This window comes from Herpailurus yagouaroundi, unplaced genomic scaffold (assembly GCF_014898765.1).
Source record: "Herpailurus yagouaroundi ecotype Mexico unplaced genomic scaffold, PumYag 210, whole genome shotgun sequence".
Classification (NCBI taxonomy): Eukaryota; Metazoa; Chordata; class Mammalia; order Carnivora; family Felidae; genus Herpailurus; species Herpailurus yagouaroundi.
In genome coordinates, this window is record NW_024412441.1 from 28,791,253 (window position 1) to 28,809,317 (window position 18,065).

General features: G+C 41.8%; 1 protein-coding gene across 1 annotated transcript in view; it reads left to right on the plus strand.

The window, feature by feature from the left end:
* The window catches only part of SH3RF3 (SH3 domain containing ring finger 3), a 195,919-nt gene that overhangs the window by 122,468 nt on the left and 55,386 nt on the right, over window positions 1–18,065 (plus strand). The window contains exons 7-8 of the mRNA XM_040454177.1: window positions 422–669; window positions 15,038–15,372. Of these exons, the coding sequence (XP_040310111.1) occupies window positions 422–669; window positions 15,038–15,372 (583 nt within the window). The remainder of the gene's footprint in view (window positions 1–421; window positions 670–15,037; window positions 15,373–18,065) is intronic.

The window sequence follows — 18,065 nt, forward strand, 5'->3', positions numbered from 1 at the left end:
TTGCCATCCCACCACATTCCAGATGTGTCCAAGCCTTGGCTGTGGCCAGCTCAGTCACTCTTTCTGGATGTATCTGGCGACAGACACAGCTGTTTACTAAAATGAATCAAGGCAGTAGTTCTGGTACAAAATATTTGATTGATTGGGATCATCACTGGCTCTTAGGGTTCTTTTGCTGTTTCTTAACTATTTATATTGAAAGTGAACCCCCATGAAGGTTTTACAAAGGGTCCCCCACTGCCAAGTTTGAGCTCTGGGCATCGCTTAGGGGATTATCTCAGCATTGTTTTAGTGTTTGTGCCCTGGGCTATGTGGCTTCACCTCTCACAGCCAGGAGGTATGAGTGGGCCTTTATTGATGGCCTATATTGTGTGGTTTCATCTGTGACTTCACCTGACTGGATTCTGCTTTATTTCCTCAGGGCTCCGGTAGGAGGGGCTGGGACACCGCGGAATAATGTTGTTGGAGGGTCTCCACTGGCCAAAGGGATGGCCACAACCATCCACCCAGGTGGTGGAAGCCTGAGCAGCCCAGCCACTGCCACGAGGCCAGCCCTTCCCCTCACCACACCCCAGGCCCAGCACCAGGCGGCCGCCCCCCCAGTGGGCAGTTGTCTGCGGCACACAGCCCAGCCGGCCACCAGCCAAGCCCGGGGCACTGTCCCCACAGGTACGTGCCAGGCTCCTGAGACCTCACTCTGCGGGAAAATTTGACAAGTGGTTCTTGTAAAAAACATTATGACCTAGGTTTCAAGCAGTCCAACATGGGACAAGTCGTATTTGCTTATCATAATCCTAAGCTTCTGCTAATCTTTAGGAAATGTAGTATTGACTTATATTACCCTGTCCTGGCAAAAAAAAATGGGTTAGAGAGTTCACAAATATTTATACATTTCATTGTAGCAAGAGGAGTGCATGAACTAATAAGATGAGCACTGGCACCTTTGGACGGCCCCTATGAGGTGGCTGGGCCAGCTGCACGGGCCTTCCACGTGCAGGACACCTGATGGGGGGCTTTCCAGCTAGGCAGCTTCTTACCATGCAGAGCCAGAGTGCCCTTTTTCTGAAATGCTTTGAAGCTAGAAGCAGTGATGGTTACTGACCCTTCACCTTCATGCCAACTTTATCAATAGCCAGGCTGACATCATTTAAGGAAAATCTTAGTATGGTGTGAGATGAAGAAAAAGTTATGAGGTGGATCTTATAGGCAGAAAGAAGGTAAACACTCTTGCTTGGAAGCTTAGCACTGAGCCATTAGGAACTGGGAGCCCACCCCAGTCACCTTCCCTTCACTGTGCAGTGAAAGAACCCAGGATGAGAGAGTGTAACTCTGACTTTTCATTTAAATGACACAGAATTCCTGCTCCACCCCAGGCTTACTCTCTCAGAAACCATCTATCTTCCTCTCAAAGTAAGGCTTAAAGGACGAAATATGTAAATTCTTTGGAGCAATAAAATACATGATTTTTTAGAATCTAGCCAGCCAGGAGATGGCCCATTAAAAGTGCTCTAGGAGGCATCTTCTCAAGTGGTAAAGTGGGGATAATACTTAGCACAGCAGGGGCCATATTTTCTTCCGAGTCATGGCTAATGGAACAAGAGGGTGGCTGTCCACCCACCAACCTGCTTACTCTTTGGGGAAGTTGGCCTGCACATTCCCGTACTGGTGCCAGTCTGGGCTTGTGTGTGGCAGCAAGAGCTATCAAGACCATGCTACAATCCTAGAATGAGATATGCACTACTGAGTGTTTCAGAGGACAGTCTGATTCATTGAGCATGCCCACTGACAGAACAGGACGCTGTCCCTGCTCTCAGCTCTCATGGACCATCAGGGAATAGTGGTGCTAGGAAGGATTTGGGTGCTGATGGAGGGTTCAGCATGCACACTTGGTGATGACAAGGTGGGAGACTGGGAAAAGATCCTCAGAGGAGGCAGCAAAGTAACACTTGGGTAGGGAAACAAAGAAGGGTGCCATTTGAAGCAGGAAGAAAGGAATAGTCAAGTGAACAGAAGTGACAGAGAGCACATCTTGTGCAACCAGCTGCAAGCAGTTCAGTGAAGACAGAGTAAACACATGTCTGATTGAAGGCTTGAGATTGAGATCTGTGTTTGAATGCTGGGCTGCCATTATGATTGCTTGCCTCAGTTTCTTCCTCTGTAAAATGGCACCTACCTCCAGGGACAATGAGGATTGTCTAGCATGGCATATCTAGTGTGTATTCAGTACCTGTAGCTACTTTTATTCTTCTGTTAGAGAATAAGAATATTAATAGAGTATTCAATGTATGAGGGTCCAAAAAGTAAATATAAATTATTACCAAAGGATCCAGGGGATTGAATTTTCTCATGAAGGCAGTGGGGACCCCCCAAGAGCTTTTACATGAGAGGGATGGAACTTGACCAAATATTACCAGGCATGGTAGGGAGGAAGAGCTGGTATGGGGCAGCCTGAGGCTGGGAGCCACTAGAAAGGTGTTGCTGTCCTCAAGTGAGAGGTCACAGGGAGATGCAGAATTGAGGCAAATGACAAGACATTTAGGAGTCAGTATGGTTATGACTTGGAAATGGGCTGATGCTCAGACAGAAGAAGGAACCAAGTCCAGCTACCAAGTTTCTGGACTAGTGACTGGGAGAATGACGATGGCATGCCCTGGTCTAGAAGAAACCAGAAGGGACTGGTTTATGGTGGAAGACAATGACATGTAGTTTTACAAAATGCAGTGGATGCTGGCACACTGTGACCCACAGGCTGATTTGGATCAGCATCATTACATGGGGCTTTTATCTCGTGTATGAATCCCACCTCACCATGGTAGAAGGCTGGCCCTGCCAGTCCAGCTCACCTTGTAGATAAGGGGCAGACATATGACCTAAATGCTAGGGTAGTCATGCTTGCATGTGACTTACATTCAGAAGCCACAAACATGAGGGGCTGTGTGGATCCTTTTTAAGAGAAAAGATAGTGGTGAAAACATCCAGCTTTTCAGGGGCAGAAGGGTGGACATCTGGTGTCTAGTGCCCTGTCATCAGTGGGTGCTGAGTAGACTTCTAGTGTCCAGTGCCAGTCATTGGTGGGTGCAGGGTAGATTTATGGTGCCCAGGGCCCAGTCATCAGTAAGTATAAGGTGGAAATCTGGTGTCCAGTGTCCAGCCTCATTCTGGATAGTGTTTATTTCCAGCAGCAATGAGATCTGTACCAAGGGAGCCTCGTGGGTGGGGTTGGCACTGCCTTGGCTATTGAGCCTCCAAGACTGACTCTGCCATCCCAGAGACTCTGTAAGTGCTTAAGAGTTTGCTTAAATTAACCAAGATAAGTTCTGTTTTTACAACTCTGCCCCATGTGAATAACTAGTTGTCTTTATACTAAAGGAGCTCTGCAGCAATATTATCTGGTGCCAGCCCTCTTGCCCCCAACAATTACCTCCCAAGCAACTATACTCATAGAATGGTTTCAGTTCATCTGATGGTGTTTATTGGTAGCCTCTAGCTAGAGACACAGCCACTGTAGTGGCAAAGTGGTTGACTGAGCCCACAGCAGAACTTCCTAACTGATGTGCCAGACAGGTCAGAAGTATACCAAGATTCTGACCTCCTTGAGCCTTGGAGCACCTGGGCAGGACCTGGGGCAGCTAAAGTCCCAGGCCATGTCCCTTCTGGCTATAAACATCTCATCCACTAACCCCAGTGTGCACTACACATGTTTCTATGTGCACCACAATATAGAGAGGTTGGGGAGCCCTGTTCCTCACTGAGAATGAATATCCTGGCACGGCAGCCCAGGGTTATCTGCACAAAATGCCAGTATGATGGTCTTTCTTTTTTAAGTTTATTTATTTATTTTAGAGAGAGAAGGGGAGAAAGAGAGTGTGGAGGGGGAGGGGCAGAGAGCAAGGGAGAGAAAATCCCAAGCAAGCTCCATGCTGTCAGCGCAGAGCCCTACACCAGGCTCGAACAACTGCGAGATCATGACCTGAGCCAAAATTAAGAGTCACACACCCAACCAACTGAGTTGCCTAGGTGCCCCAGTATGATGTCCTTTCTAAGCCATGCCTTGCTAGCAACTTTCCCAATTTAAAGAACAAAATGAGACCTGCCAGTCATTTCTCCCTCTATGGAATAACAAGCAGAATTGAAAGAAATTGGCATGGCTAGGGGCAGTACAATGTTGCATCTCAGTCATTGATCACCATAGTAACCACCATGGTGTGACAAGCATTCTCTTCCATCAGACTAATTTTACATACGGGAAAAGTGAGGCACAGGATGTTTAGAACGGTTTCCTCAATGCATTCCAACCTCATACTTATCCCCACACTATTGCTGTTACAGTCAGGTTAAAGAATGGCTCCTACCACATCATATCAGTAAATTAAATGCCACTGAGTTTCCATAGCATTTTCCACTTCATTCTGCATTTAGAGAGAAAAAGCACACTGTTGACAGTACAAGTAATGGATTGTTCACTGCAGTAATTGCCCATTTCAGCAGACCCCAACCCAGGCAGTTGAGAGGCGTTTCATCAATGTTCTCATCTTGAGCCAAAGTCAGGCAGTTTGACAAAGGCTTAATTGCATTGGCCATAGCATCCAATATGATTTGTTCTGCTTGATTAATGTGATTCTTTTTTCCAAGGGCAGAGCTCTCCCTGTAAAGTGCCAGTGTCCACACAACCTCATATCAGTGTTTAGCAGGGGCAAGAGCCTTGTACAGCCATTTATTCATTAGCAAAAAAAAACCCAAAAAACAAAAAACAAAAACAAAAACAAAAAACCAACCAACAAACAAACAAAAAGATGAAAGAGAGGTAGATACATGCAAGGCACTCTGCTAGGCTCTGGGAGTACAGAGAAGAACCTATAGACCCTATTTTTACACCCAGTTAGAAGGGCAAGGAAACAAATTCTTTCCATAGAGTTTGAAAAGCACTGTAGTGGAGGTATCCAGAGGGTATTAAGAAAGCATGGGGGGAGATATGTAATTCAGACTGGGGAGGAAAATGAGAGAATGGAAAGTTTTCAAGAGGTGGTGATCCTGCCTTGATTCTTAAAGTACAAATAGGAACTATCTGAGCAGACAAAGCACAAATAGAATTCTAGCAAGGACAAAGACATGGCAATGAGAAATACCGGAGTTTCTATTTTGGGTAACTTTATTTGTTTTGATGTGACTAAAACAAAAGGCATGGAAGGAGAAGACTAGGGTGTTAGTGACATTTTCTCTGAGGAGACAAAATTTAATTTTAGATCTTAAAGCTAGGTAGAGCTTAGCATGAAGCAGGGGGTGAGGTGAAGTGGAAGTGTGTGGAAGGACAAAGAAAGAGGATGAGTGCCTGTGGCACAGCTGAAAGGTAAGCAGAGGAAGATCATGGAGGTTCCTTTAGAACATGTCATGGAATTTCAGTTTTTATGCTAAGGCCATTGGGGCACATTAGAGGGTTTTAAATAATAGATAGAATCAAAGTTTTGTATCTAAAGGATAAAGCTAAACTTCTGCTTATGACCTACCTAATGTAGTGAGGACAGGATTTGCCCTTCTACCAGAAACAATTTATAAGAACAACCATTTGCAAGATGTCAGACATTGGAAAATCATCCATGATAATGGGACATGAGGTGTGTCCCAGCTTATTGCCTGGAGAGAAGTTCCAGACTGTGGCACAGGGAGTGGTAACAACATGGAGCCCAGAGGGCTTCCTGAAGTGAGGATGTGGAGTGAGAGTCTGGATGATGAAGGTGGTTGGAGAGGAGAGAGGGCTGCACAGGAAGAAAACCTCAAAGGATGCAGGGTGTGTCCTCTTGAGTAGTTTGCTGAGAAGTAATCAGCATATGCATGTGAAGAAACTATACAAAGCCAGGGAAACTATGAGAGCAAGGATCAGTGCTATCAGTGTCCAGCATTCACAAAGTACTGGAAATAGTGCCTGCTCCACAAGCCAGATGGAAAAACAGTTTGCGGGGCATTGAGTCGTCTATGCAGAAGGACCTTGCCTCAGTCCCTAGACTAAGCACTGCTCTAGTCCCACTTAGCAAAGTCCCTAAGTTTGCTCTAGTCTTAAAAGCAAACTCAAAAAGATCAAACTGTTTCCAATTAATTTAACAGTGTTGCAGGACTAAGATCAAGAGTATCTTTAAGACTGCAAAAATACCCAGCTCTCAACATAAAAATAACAACATCTGATACCAATAAAAAATTCTTAGGCACACAGATGGAAGTATGACCCACAATGACAAGATAAACCAATCAGAACTGACCCAGATATTAGAATTAGCAGAGATTAAAACAGATATTATAATTGCATTTATTCTTATGTGCTCATAGATTATAACGTGCTCAGAAAATTAAGTAGACACTTAGAAGATATCTTAAAGACCCAAGTCAAACTTCTATATATAAAAACTACAGTGAGATCAAGAATACAGTGGATAAAATTAGTGGCAGATTAGACATTGCTGAAAAAAATATTAATGAACTTGAAAGTATAGCAATAAAAACATGAAAAATGAAAAACAAACATAAAAGAGAAACTTTAAAAATGAGCATCATAGAGCAGTGACAATTTCAAGTGGCTTTATGTATGTGTAATCTCCAAAGTAAAGGAGAAAGGGGTGAGATAGAAAGATTATTTGAAGAAATAAAAGATAAAATTATTCTAAATTTGATTTAAACTGCAAATTCACAGATCAAAGACAGCTGGTGGGCCTTGAGCACAAGAAACATGGGGAAAACTACACCAAGGAAAATGATAATCATATTGTTCAAAATCTGTGATAAAATCTTAAAAAGCAACAAGGGGGGAAAAAAGCTACATTACATAAAGTAGGAAAGAATAAGGATGACTGTATACTTCTTGTTGGGAACACTTAAGTGAGAAAATAGTGGAGTAACTGATAGAAGTACTGAAAGAAATATATCTGCCAAGTTAGCATTCTATACCCAGGGAAGTTTCTTTCAAAATGAAAGCAAAATAATTATTCACACATAGTAAAGCTAAAAGATTTCATTACCAACAGACCCACACTATGACAAATGTTAGGCAAAATTCTTGAGGAAGAAGGAAAATGGTATCAGATGGAAATACAGTGAAGGGAGTGAATGTAGGAAGGGAGTGAAGGACACAAGAAATGGAAACTGTATATATAAATATATGTTTTTTCTCATTATTTAAATACCTTTAAACTATAACGGACTGTTTAAACAAAAATAAAAACAATGCAGTGAAGGATTTAAAACACATGTAAATGTAAAATGTATAATGTTAAAGGTACCAGAATGGAGGAATATACTATTATACTAAACTATTATGTACTATTATACTATGATAAGTATGCTTTTATACTATGTGTGAAGAGTTATGGAATCACTTGTAGGAAGACTATAATAAATTAAAGATGTAAGCAAGCACTAAATATCAAAACAGAGTTGCAGCAAATAAACTGACAAAGGAGGTAAAATGGAACCACAAAAACTTCCAATTAATTCAAAAGAAGACACAAAAAGAGAGGAAAAGAAATAAAGATGCATGGGTAAAATGGCAAACATGTAGTAAAGTGTAGGTTTAAACCTGATCATGTAAATAAATGTAAATGGTCTAAACAACTTTAAATAGAATGCAGAGATTGTCAAGTATTCTTTAAAAAACAAAACAAAAACAAAACCTAACCATATGCTGTGAACAGAAAACATATTTTAATACTTAAATACATAAACACAAATAAGTAAAACAATAAAAAGTAAAAGGATCAAGAAAAACAGTTGACTTTCATTATTCACAGTAGCTATACTTTATAAATTTTCCATGGACACTCTATTAGTGAATCCTGAACCATTGCTCCTAAGTGAAATGCATATATGTGTGTATATCTCACAAAGATTATAATCTTAAATATTTTTAAAAAGTCATTCTGGTAGATTCTATTTATTTTACAAAAGAGAAAATCAGGTTCAGAGGCGAACTGCCTGAGGCCACCCCACTAACAGGTGATAAGCAGGATTCAAACATGTCCAGTTAGTCCCAGGGCCAGAGCTTCTTGCACTGCACTGCCCTGCTCCCTCCCATCTCTGTCCCTGGGCAGAGCCTCATCCTGTTGCACTTCAGCAGGGAAAATGTGACTCAAAATTTTTGCTAGTATATGCATGTCTGCAAATGACTACAAAAGCACCACAGGTACTGATTTGGGGGTTACAAATCAATTTTAGCTGGTAGATGAATTTGCACATATAGCATCTATGAATAATGAGATCTATGTACCATGCTAATACTACTAAAAATAAGTCTGAAATGGTTATATTAATATCATGGTAGAATTTATAACAAAGAATATTATTACTAAAATAAAAGGCAATTTCATAATGATAAAGGGGTCAGTTCATTAAGAGGACTAAGTGCTTATGTCCAAATAACAGAACTTCAGAATGTATAAGCAATTACTGATAAAGATGCAAGGAGAAATAGACAAATCTGCAATTATAGTCAGAGATTTCAATACTTCCCTTGATAATTGACAGAACAAGTAGACAATATTGGTAAGAATACAGAACACTATAGCAAGCTATAACCAACTTGACTTAATTGACATTTATGGAGTACTACACTAACAACAGCCAAACACACATTCTTTTCAAGTGCACACAGAATATTTACCAAGATGTACCACATTCTGGGCCATAATATTTAAATCTCTAAATTTAAAAGAATTCAGGTTTCATAATACATTCCCTGACCAAAATACAGATGAATTAGAAATTAAAAACACAAAGATATCCCCAAATATTTGAAACTAAATGGCACACTTAAAAGTAACCCATGGATGAAAGAAGAAATCAAAAGTGATATTGGAAAACATTTTGAAATGAATGAAAATGAAAACACAGCATATCAAAATTTGTGGAATGCCACTAAAGCAGTACTTAAGAGAAAATTTGTAGCACTAAACACCTATGTTAGGAAAAAGAAAATATCTCAAATCAATCTCCTCAGTTTTACTTTAAGAAACTAGAATAAAAAGAGCAAAGAAACCGTAAAAGAACCAGAAATAATCAGTGTGGAAATAAATGAAATAGAAAATGGAAAAAGTTGAGAAAGTCAATGAAACAAAATTTGGTTCATTGAAAAGATCAGTAATAAAACTGGTAAATATCTAGCCAGAGGGATAAAGAATAAAGAGAGGATACACAGATTATCAATACCAGGAATAAAAGAAGTCACATCACTTCAGATTTTACGGAATAATAAGGGCTTATAAAAAATTATGCCAATAAACTCAACAAATTAGACAAAATGGATAAATTTCTTAAAAAACATAAATTAACAAACTTAAAAAAGTAAATGACCTTAATGGGACTGTATTTATTAAAGAAATTGAGTTAGTTAAAAACTTTCCACAAAGAAATCTCCAGGCCTTAGTAGCTTCATTGTTAAGTTATGTCTAATTGTTAAGGGAAAAAATACAATTCATTCTATGGAAACTTCCAGAAAATTGAAAAGAAGGGAGAACATTTCCTAACTTTTTCTATAAGGCCAACTTTACCCTCATACCCAAATCAGACAAAGACATTAAAAGAAAATAAAACTACAGACCAATATCACTCATAAATATAGATGTAAAAACACTAAATAAAATTTAAGCAATCAAATAGATAATGTATCAGGACCAAGTAGAGTTTCTCCTAGGAATTCAAGTTTTTATTAACATTTAATGATCAATATAATTTACTGTATTAACAAACTAAAGAATAAAAATATCATGGTCAGTTTAATAGATGTGGGTTTTTTTTTTTTAAATCTAATGCTCATTCCTGATTAAAAACTGTCAGAAAATGAGAAAATAGAACTGAGCTTCTTGACCTGATAAAGGGCATCCATGAAAACCATAGCTAACCTCAGACTTAATGGTGAGAGACTAAAAACTTTCCCTCTGAGATCAAGATTAAACAAGGATATCCACTCTTGTCATTTCTATTCAATATTGTACTGTATGTTCTAGTCAGAGCAGTTAGTCAAGACAAAACTATAAAAAGCATGTAGATCAGAAAGAAGGGAGAAAATTATGTCTATTTGCTGATAACATGATCTTGTATATAGAAAACCCTGGGGAACCCACACTCACACAAAAAGCTTTCTTTAGAGCTAATAAATTAGTTCAGCAAGGTTCCAGGAAACAAGATTAATATACAAAAATCAATTTTATTTTTACATAGTACCAGTGAATAATTGCAAATTGATGTTTTAAAAAATGACAGCAATTTTAATAACATGAAAAATATAAATTAGTTAGGGATACATCTGATAAGAGAAGAGGACATCCTATCTGCTGAAAACTACCAAATATTGCTGAAAGAAATTGAATAAGACTGAAATAAGCAGAGAAATATACTTCATTTATGAGTGAGAGGACTTAATTTGTCAAAGTAATTATTCTTCAAAAATTTGACCTATAGATTCAATGGAATACTAATCATGATCTCACTCAACTTTTTTGTAGAAATTGGTAATCTGTTTCTCAAATTCACACAGGCATACAAAGGACCTAGAATAGCCAAAACAGCCTTGAAAAGAACAACAAAGTTGGAAGGCCACACTGATTTCAAGACATATTATAAAACAATAGTAACCAAGTTAGTGTGATACTGGTATAAAAGTAAGCCACTAGATCATTGGATACTTTTTTCTGAAAACAGAAAAGTGTCCATTAAATTTGCTGCCAGGTGGAGTCATAATTGATCTTGTTCAGATAATATTTGATGGAATGAAGGTAAGAAACCATATTTTAGTAGACTGAGAAGTGAATGAAGGACTCCTGGATAGTATAGGAGAGTGAGTTCATGTGGAAATCCCCTATTCTCTCTGTTTTAAACACAGAAATGGGTTTTTTAATTTTTTACAAATGAGCTTTATGGATCTAAACAAAATGGAACACACAATATTAAGTGGGATTGAAGCATTGGCTAACTGGAGTGAAAAGCAGGCAGTGTTGGCTAACTTTCAACTCCTGCAGGAGAAAATAGACAGGAAGTCCCTGGTGAGTGAGTATCAGGGGATCAGAGCTAGGTGCAATTGTTTGAACAGCTACAGTCTCTTCTTCGAGAATGGTTACTACTGAGCTACTCTCTGGGGTATGGGAGAGAATAGAGAGTGCTACTTGGGCATGGAGCTGAGTTTGGCTCTGGCCTGAAGACAAGATCTGCACCATTCCTACAGGACCAGAGTTCAAACCATCCTGTTACAGCTGGTTCTGAGGGGGAGGTCCCAGAGTACCATTCAGAAGCTTCAGACTGAGGAAAAAATAGCAATAAGACTGTCATACACAAGACGAGTGTGCATACTGAAGTCTCAAAGCACAGGGGGAACACTAACACATAAAAGATAGCCAATAAACTGAAGAAATGGGAGAGAAATGAGAAAGAAATCTGAAAAAGTCTTTGGTATCAGTATATTTAAGATCCTCTAAAAGGAAAAATAAAGAATAACATCTAACCACCCCCCCCAAAAAAACAAAGAAAAAACAGGGTGTATGAAGGGGAAAAATTAGATGGATAGCTATGAATCTGAAACTGATGAATATGAAAAAAAACCTTGAAATTTTGGAAAGGGAAAAAATATATATTTAAAATACAAAATCCTTATAGGTGACATAATTTCTAGACTGGACACAGTCAAAGATGGATAGTAGTGACACTAGAACACAGAGCAGAGACGAAAACTTCCATGACAGCAAATACAAATCACACAAAGAAATGAGTAAAAGTAAGAAAGAACAAGTGTAGACACAGTCAAAGATGGAATTAGTGACACTGGAAGGCATACATGGGAATTTATCCAGAACACAAAGCAGAGATGAAAACTGCCATGAGAGCAAATACAGATCATGCAAAGAAATGAGTGAAAAGTAAGAACCAAATCAGACACTATTCAAGGACACTAGGTATAAAGAAAAACAGGAAAAGGAGGTACTGGCTAGTAGAAGGACTATTTTTGAAATTAGAGCTGTAACTTGCTTATTAAATTACAGGAGGAAAGTTAATAAATTTAATACAAGCAAGAAGGGGATGAGCCAGGAGAAAGGACTGAGATGAGCATGAATGGGTAGACCTGTTGGGACCATATATCCTTGAGATTAGAAGGCGAGGTGGGTATAGATGTGGATGAGTTGAGAGAGAGGCTGGCCTGAAGTTTGGGGAGTTGCCAGTGTTCTATTTCATCCATGAAGTTGGAAATGATAAACTTGAGAATAAGAAATGGACAATGTTGATGGTAAGATAGGTCATTTATTCATTCAACTACTCTTTTTAAATCACCTACAGGATGACATAGCAGTGAACTGAGTGAGGCCCAATGGGATTTAGGCACTCCAGAATTGCTGGAGCCTGCCAAAGCTTTAAAGAGGAGAGGCAAAGACTAACAGAGATTGTGCAATAATAGCATTTTCTCAAGCTGCTTGCCTCTGTTGTACAGGTTGCTTTGACATTGCTAACTAGTAGGATGACTAGAGAGATAGCAGTCTAGGTCAGTCTGAGGTTGGGTGACACAGGGTGGGTAAAATTGAGGTTAAATCCCACTGATCATGAATGAAACCCTACTTTCTTCTATGAGCCAGTGTGATGAGTCATGCTCCTCTTTCTCATGGAGTTTTTTTTTTTTTATTCTCCAGTGGTTCAATTCTGTGAAATCTGTAGAGATGTTTTAGCTGAGGTTCTCTTTTCTCAAAAACTTGTTCATTCATTTAAGAAATTTATAAAGCATCTACTGCATTCTGGGCACCAATCCAGCTGTTTGGAAAATATCAGTGAACTACACAGCAAATGTCCCACCTTCGTGAAGCTTACCTTGTAGTGGGGGGAGACAGGCAATGGGCAGTGAACACATAATGAAGAGTGCATCATACAAACTGTTAAGAGCAGATAGTGCCATGGGAGGAAAGGGAAATTAAAGCAGGGGAAGTGGGTCTGGGATCACAGAGTGGCAGCCTGCACTTTTTGTTGGGTTGGCAAGGACAGGTTTCCATGGGAAGGCGGTGTCTGAGGTGATCAGAAGCAGCCCGAAGCCACCAAGGGGCCATGTGGCTCTCTGGGGGAGAAGAGAGTGGTATATACAGCAGTCTCTGAGGTGACAGAGAGCCTGTGTTGGGGGGAGCAGCCAGGAGGCTGGAGTGGCTGAGAAGAGGAACAAGGGAGAGAACTGGGAAGGGTGTCAAAGAGATTGCCTGGCAGACAGGCTTAGAACTTTCTGGAACACCCTGTCTTCTTACATTGGGTTTGGCAGGGCAATGTGGCAGGCATGTGGAAGCAAGCCAGAGGTGGAGGGGAGCTGTGTGGGACTTGGTAGAAGAATCTAGAGCAGCCCCTGCAGTCTTTCAGGCCCAAGTGATTGTTCTTTCCTCGCCAAGCCACCACTTCTCATTCCAAGGCCAGGGGGCTGGGGTGAAGGAGAGTTCAGACAGCTGGGGAGAGGCAGACAAATGGCCCCAGGAGCATTGTCCAAGTCACGGGTTACCTCGGGCTGATTAAGTGACCCCAGTGGCTTCATCGATCTGCATAGTTACCTAAGTTGGTCTTTTGAAATGTGGGGGCCATGTTGAATGAGGATTTAAACCCACCCCAAACCCTGAATACTTTTAAAACCATAAATCAGTCTTTATATATTTTACCTCCTAGAAACAGAGGACACGGTGAGAGTCCTCTGGGATCTCCCGGTGAAGAACCCGGGATCACATAATCAGATCTCACCCACTTTTCCCACGCAGTGCTGTCAGAAGGAAGAGGCCTGGCTTGCATGTGGAGGGCTGTCATTTGTCGAGCTGTTTCTTCATATGCCAGGGAAGCGCTATTAGGATTTATGAGTAGATTATCTATTCAAGGCATATTTGGGCACTGAGAATATTGTTTTATCGCATGTGTTTTTTCATGTTGCTAAAACCATGAATGCCACGAATTCTGATGGTAGAAAATAAGGACAGTGTGATGTGTAATTGTTCTCTGGGCAACAGTGCAAAAATGACTGAATCTGACTTGCATGATGTTGCATGGGACCCATGGTGAGAAGTGGTATTGGCTGCCACAACCTGTGTCTCCCTTTGGATCACCAGCCCAGCCCACAAGTCACCGTTCCTCTGGTGTGGCTCATTCTGTCCTCCTGTAGGTTTCTTCTGTAATTAGTAAGGAGACAGTTCTTCAAAATCACTAGCACAGGCTACAGCAGGATTAATTTTAATTTGGTGTTGTGTTTAGAAGGGACTTTATGTTTTCAAATGGCAAAGTTTTACAAATGTTATGCCTTTAGACCCCTAACATCCTTAGGAGGCATTTTTGCTGGCAGTAGGGGGCAGATTTGTCATTGTGTGGTTCCTCATGTGTGAATCTATAAACTGTTGCTTCCATGTGTAGGCAAGGCAACAAGCTCAGGCAGATTGAAGGGGGCAGAGTGATGGTTCTCCCCAAGGCTGCAGCTGCCTTTCTGATGTGCCTGTCACCAGCTAAAGCTGCCTCACACACTTGGCTGTAGCTCAGCCAAGTCAAGTACCAAGTGTGCACAAAAGACTGGGTTATAGTTCTGGGGTGGAGATGAATCAGAATTGTGCTCTTGGCAATGATCACCTTACATGCAGTGGTGTCTAAGAGTTCTGGGGCATCTTGGGGCTTCTTCAGGATTCTGTCATGCTTTACTTTCACAAACATTTTAACAAGGGCATTTTAAAAAAACCTTCTGAGTGTCTTAGTTCATCGCAGCAGAGAAAACCATGTAGATGGCTTTATAGGAGACTGGGAACATGCCCATGCTTGTGGCAACCTTGGAAAAGATGTTCTCACTCCTCCTGCAGGCAGGCTGTTTTGTGCCATGGCAGGGCTTTGGGAAGATGGGATGTGTTTTCCCCATTGCTCAGCCTTAGTCTCTCTACCCGTGGAGTGTGGCCAGGTCTGGAGAGACCACAGAGAGAGGTGGTGGGCCCTGGGAAGACGAGCCGAAGCAAAGAGTCTGCTGCGATTGCATTGCAGTTGCAAACTAACCTTCCAACCCCACTCTCTTTCCAATCCCGTGCTCCAGCTGCCCACTCCTCAGCCCAGGCTCAGGACCGACCAACAGCCACCGTGTCGCCCCTGCGCACCCAGAACTCCCCGTCCCGCCTGCCCACCGCCAGCCTCAGGCCCCACTCCGTGGTGTCCCCACAGCACATCCACCAGCCCCAGGTGCAGACGGTCATCGGGGCCCAGTGCCCCCGGCCGGCCATCCCGCTTACGTCTGCAGCGTCAGCCGTCACACCTCCCAATGTCAATGCCGCCAACCTCAACGGGGAGGCTGGAGGGGGGCCTGTCAGTGGCCTGTCGACATCCAGCCCCACCAACACAGGATGCAGACCAGATGAGAAAAAAAATGAGAAGGTAAGTGGCCCATCATGGGCAAGCCCTGGCCATGGCCCAGCTGGTTATTGTAGCTCTTTGGCACCAGACACCAATGACATTTTGTAAAATGAAGGCTTGAATTAGGGTACCAGGTTCCTACCCTCGGATGCATCAGGCCTATGACAGAGATGGAGGTCATACCAGCAGAGCAGCTGTCCTTGGAGTGGAATTCAGGCTGGCCTCAGGTTCTGGTAGGACTGATGCAGGCCCAACTATAGAAAAGATATCACTTCCTCAAGATGCCTTTGCTCTATCTGTTGGAAAATCACTGTAATATATTCATTTTGTTAGAACAAGATATTTATTGCCAAGTACCAGGTTATTATTATATTAAATATACAAATCTACTTATGTGCACTGTGAACAGCACCCCCTCCCTTCAACGTATGATCCCTATGCAATCCACAGCCTGTTCAACCACATGGGACAGACTTGTTTTCTACGGAGAAACAAGAGGGGGATGCTGGTCTCATAGTTGGTGTAGACAGCATTTTCAGCTATTTTAAAAAAATTTTTTAATGTTTATTTATTTTCGGGGGGTGGGGGGAGGGCAGGAGGGAGAAGCAGAGAGAGAGGGAGACAGAATGAAAATCAGTCTCCAGGCTCTGAGCTGTCAGCACAGAGTCTGATGCAGGACTTGTACCCATGGGCCAAAGTCAGATGCCCAATCAACTGAGCCACCCAGGTGTCCCTCAGCTATTCTTTTAACTGTGAAGAATATTGAGCTTATTTCACAAAAGAAATCCAAGTCCAATGAGCTTGCTGTTGCTACCCAGCTAGACACTGGATTAACCAAGATTAGAATCCAGATTTCAAATCAGTGCTGCCTGACGAAACTATAAATCAAGTCACATATCTAATTTAAAATCTTCTAGTGGCCAATAAAATTGAAAGGCAAAATTCATTTTAATGGTATGATCTATTAAAGCCAATATCCAAAAATATTATCATTTCAACATGTAATTTATACTAAAAGATTTGTGATGAGGTATTTGCCATTTTTCACATTCAGTTTTTGAAATCCAGTGAGACATCTCCAGTGCTTATGGGCCACTGCACTGCCCATTGCTGTATTAGACAGTTCAGACCCACACCTTCAGCTGGGAACTATTCTCTTCATTGGCCTTGCTGTATGAATGATTTATTCTCATTCCCTCTTGGCTTCACCACATTGTGTAGTTCTTTTAAAAACCTTTCTATATAAAACTAGTCTTTTGACTAGAGTGTGCTTGCCAGGGTTTTGGTGAGCCCCACAACACTAGAGGGTATATTCAAGGCAAGGACAGCCTTTCCTGTCCTTTGGGGACAGTACCAAAACCAGTGTTGACTGTCCAGTCCACATGCCCAGGGTGCCCCAAAGGCATGCCCACCAGCTCACCTGCCATGTTTGGCAGGAGCCCGGATACCTCTCAGATATGTGCACACCAGACTCCTCGGGGCCACCAGATCAGTGCTCAGGCCTCCTTACCGCCTGTCTCATCAGGTCCGGAGAAGTGTTATTCTCACACTCAGAAGTGTGGAAGAGGTCTCAGTAACAGCCACTGCTGCTGTGCTCTCAGCCAGCAAAGCTCAAGTCCCCTTGAGATCAACAGAGTTCCCAGGCACGAAGAGAAATGGTTGTTCTGTGTTTTGCGTCCATGTCTGTTTGCAAATCCCTTAGGTCTTGGCCTGCTCCCTTCCACCTTGCAGCCTGGTTAGGAGAGGTAGCTGGGTCTCATCAGGAGGCAGAAGTAGGTGTACAAACCCACCCTCTTACTTGAACACTCTCCCTGGAAGACTCTATCCTGCAGGCCTTAAACAGGGGATGGACTTGGAAAGGGAAGGACAATAATAGTTCTGTAAACATTTCTGGTTCTTTGACAAAAAATTCTCTCTGTCTGGTTTGCAAAACAAAGGGCTAACTTCAGTCTGACTCATGACAGTAGAGCCAAACTAGTAGAAATCTACACCGAGAAAGATACTGTTTGCAGTCTTGACCTCCTAAGCATGTTGCTAAGGAAAACCAGCGCTCGACCTACTCTCCACATTCCCAGCCTGTTAGACATTTATCAGGTATTTTATCTTCACTCAAGGTTTACTCTCTACTAACAATTCTTCTCCATCAGCAAACAAGAGTGAGTCCAGGAGACACCCAGAGGGACCCTCTTGATGAAAGGTACCTTTGAAGGAAGCCCCACTCCCAGAAGAAATGCAGCAGATATGTCCACTTAGCTCTGGCAGCAGAAATGCACTGGCCTACACCAGCCTGTATCCAGCTAGGCTCAGGGCTGGGCACAGACGACTCACAGCATGGGGGTGCTGTTCATGCTGTGCTCCCAAGTAGGAAGTGAAATGGACTTTGTGGGCTTAAGTGAGCATATGTTCATAGGTACAGCAGCAATCGTCAGCATCAAACCCTGGTAGAGAAATACTATATATTGTTCTTCCACATGTCATGTGTGATTTTCATTTCTCACCTCTCAAACAAAGCAAAAAAAAACAAAAAAAAAAACACTGGTCTGAAAAAAATCCCTTCTGTATTCCCAGTTGAATTTCTCCTATTTTATAGTAAAGAGCAAAAATCCAGTTGTGGTTTCTAGTGGAAGAGCCAAGACAGTGGCTGTTCACCTGAACCTGTCTGGTGTGCTCCAAGCTGGTCAAGTGTGCTGGGGCTAGGGCCTGGCACCCTCGTG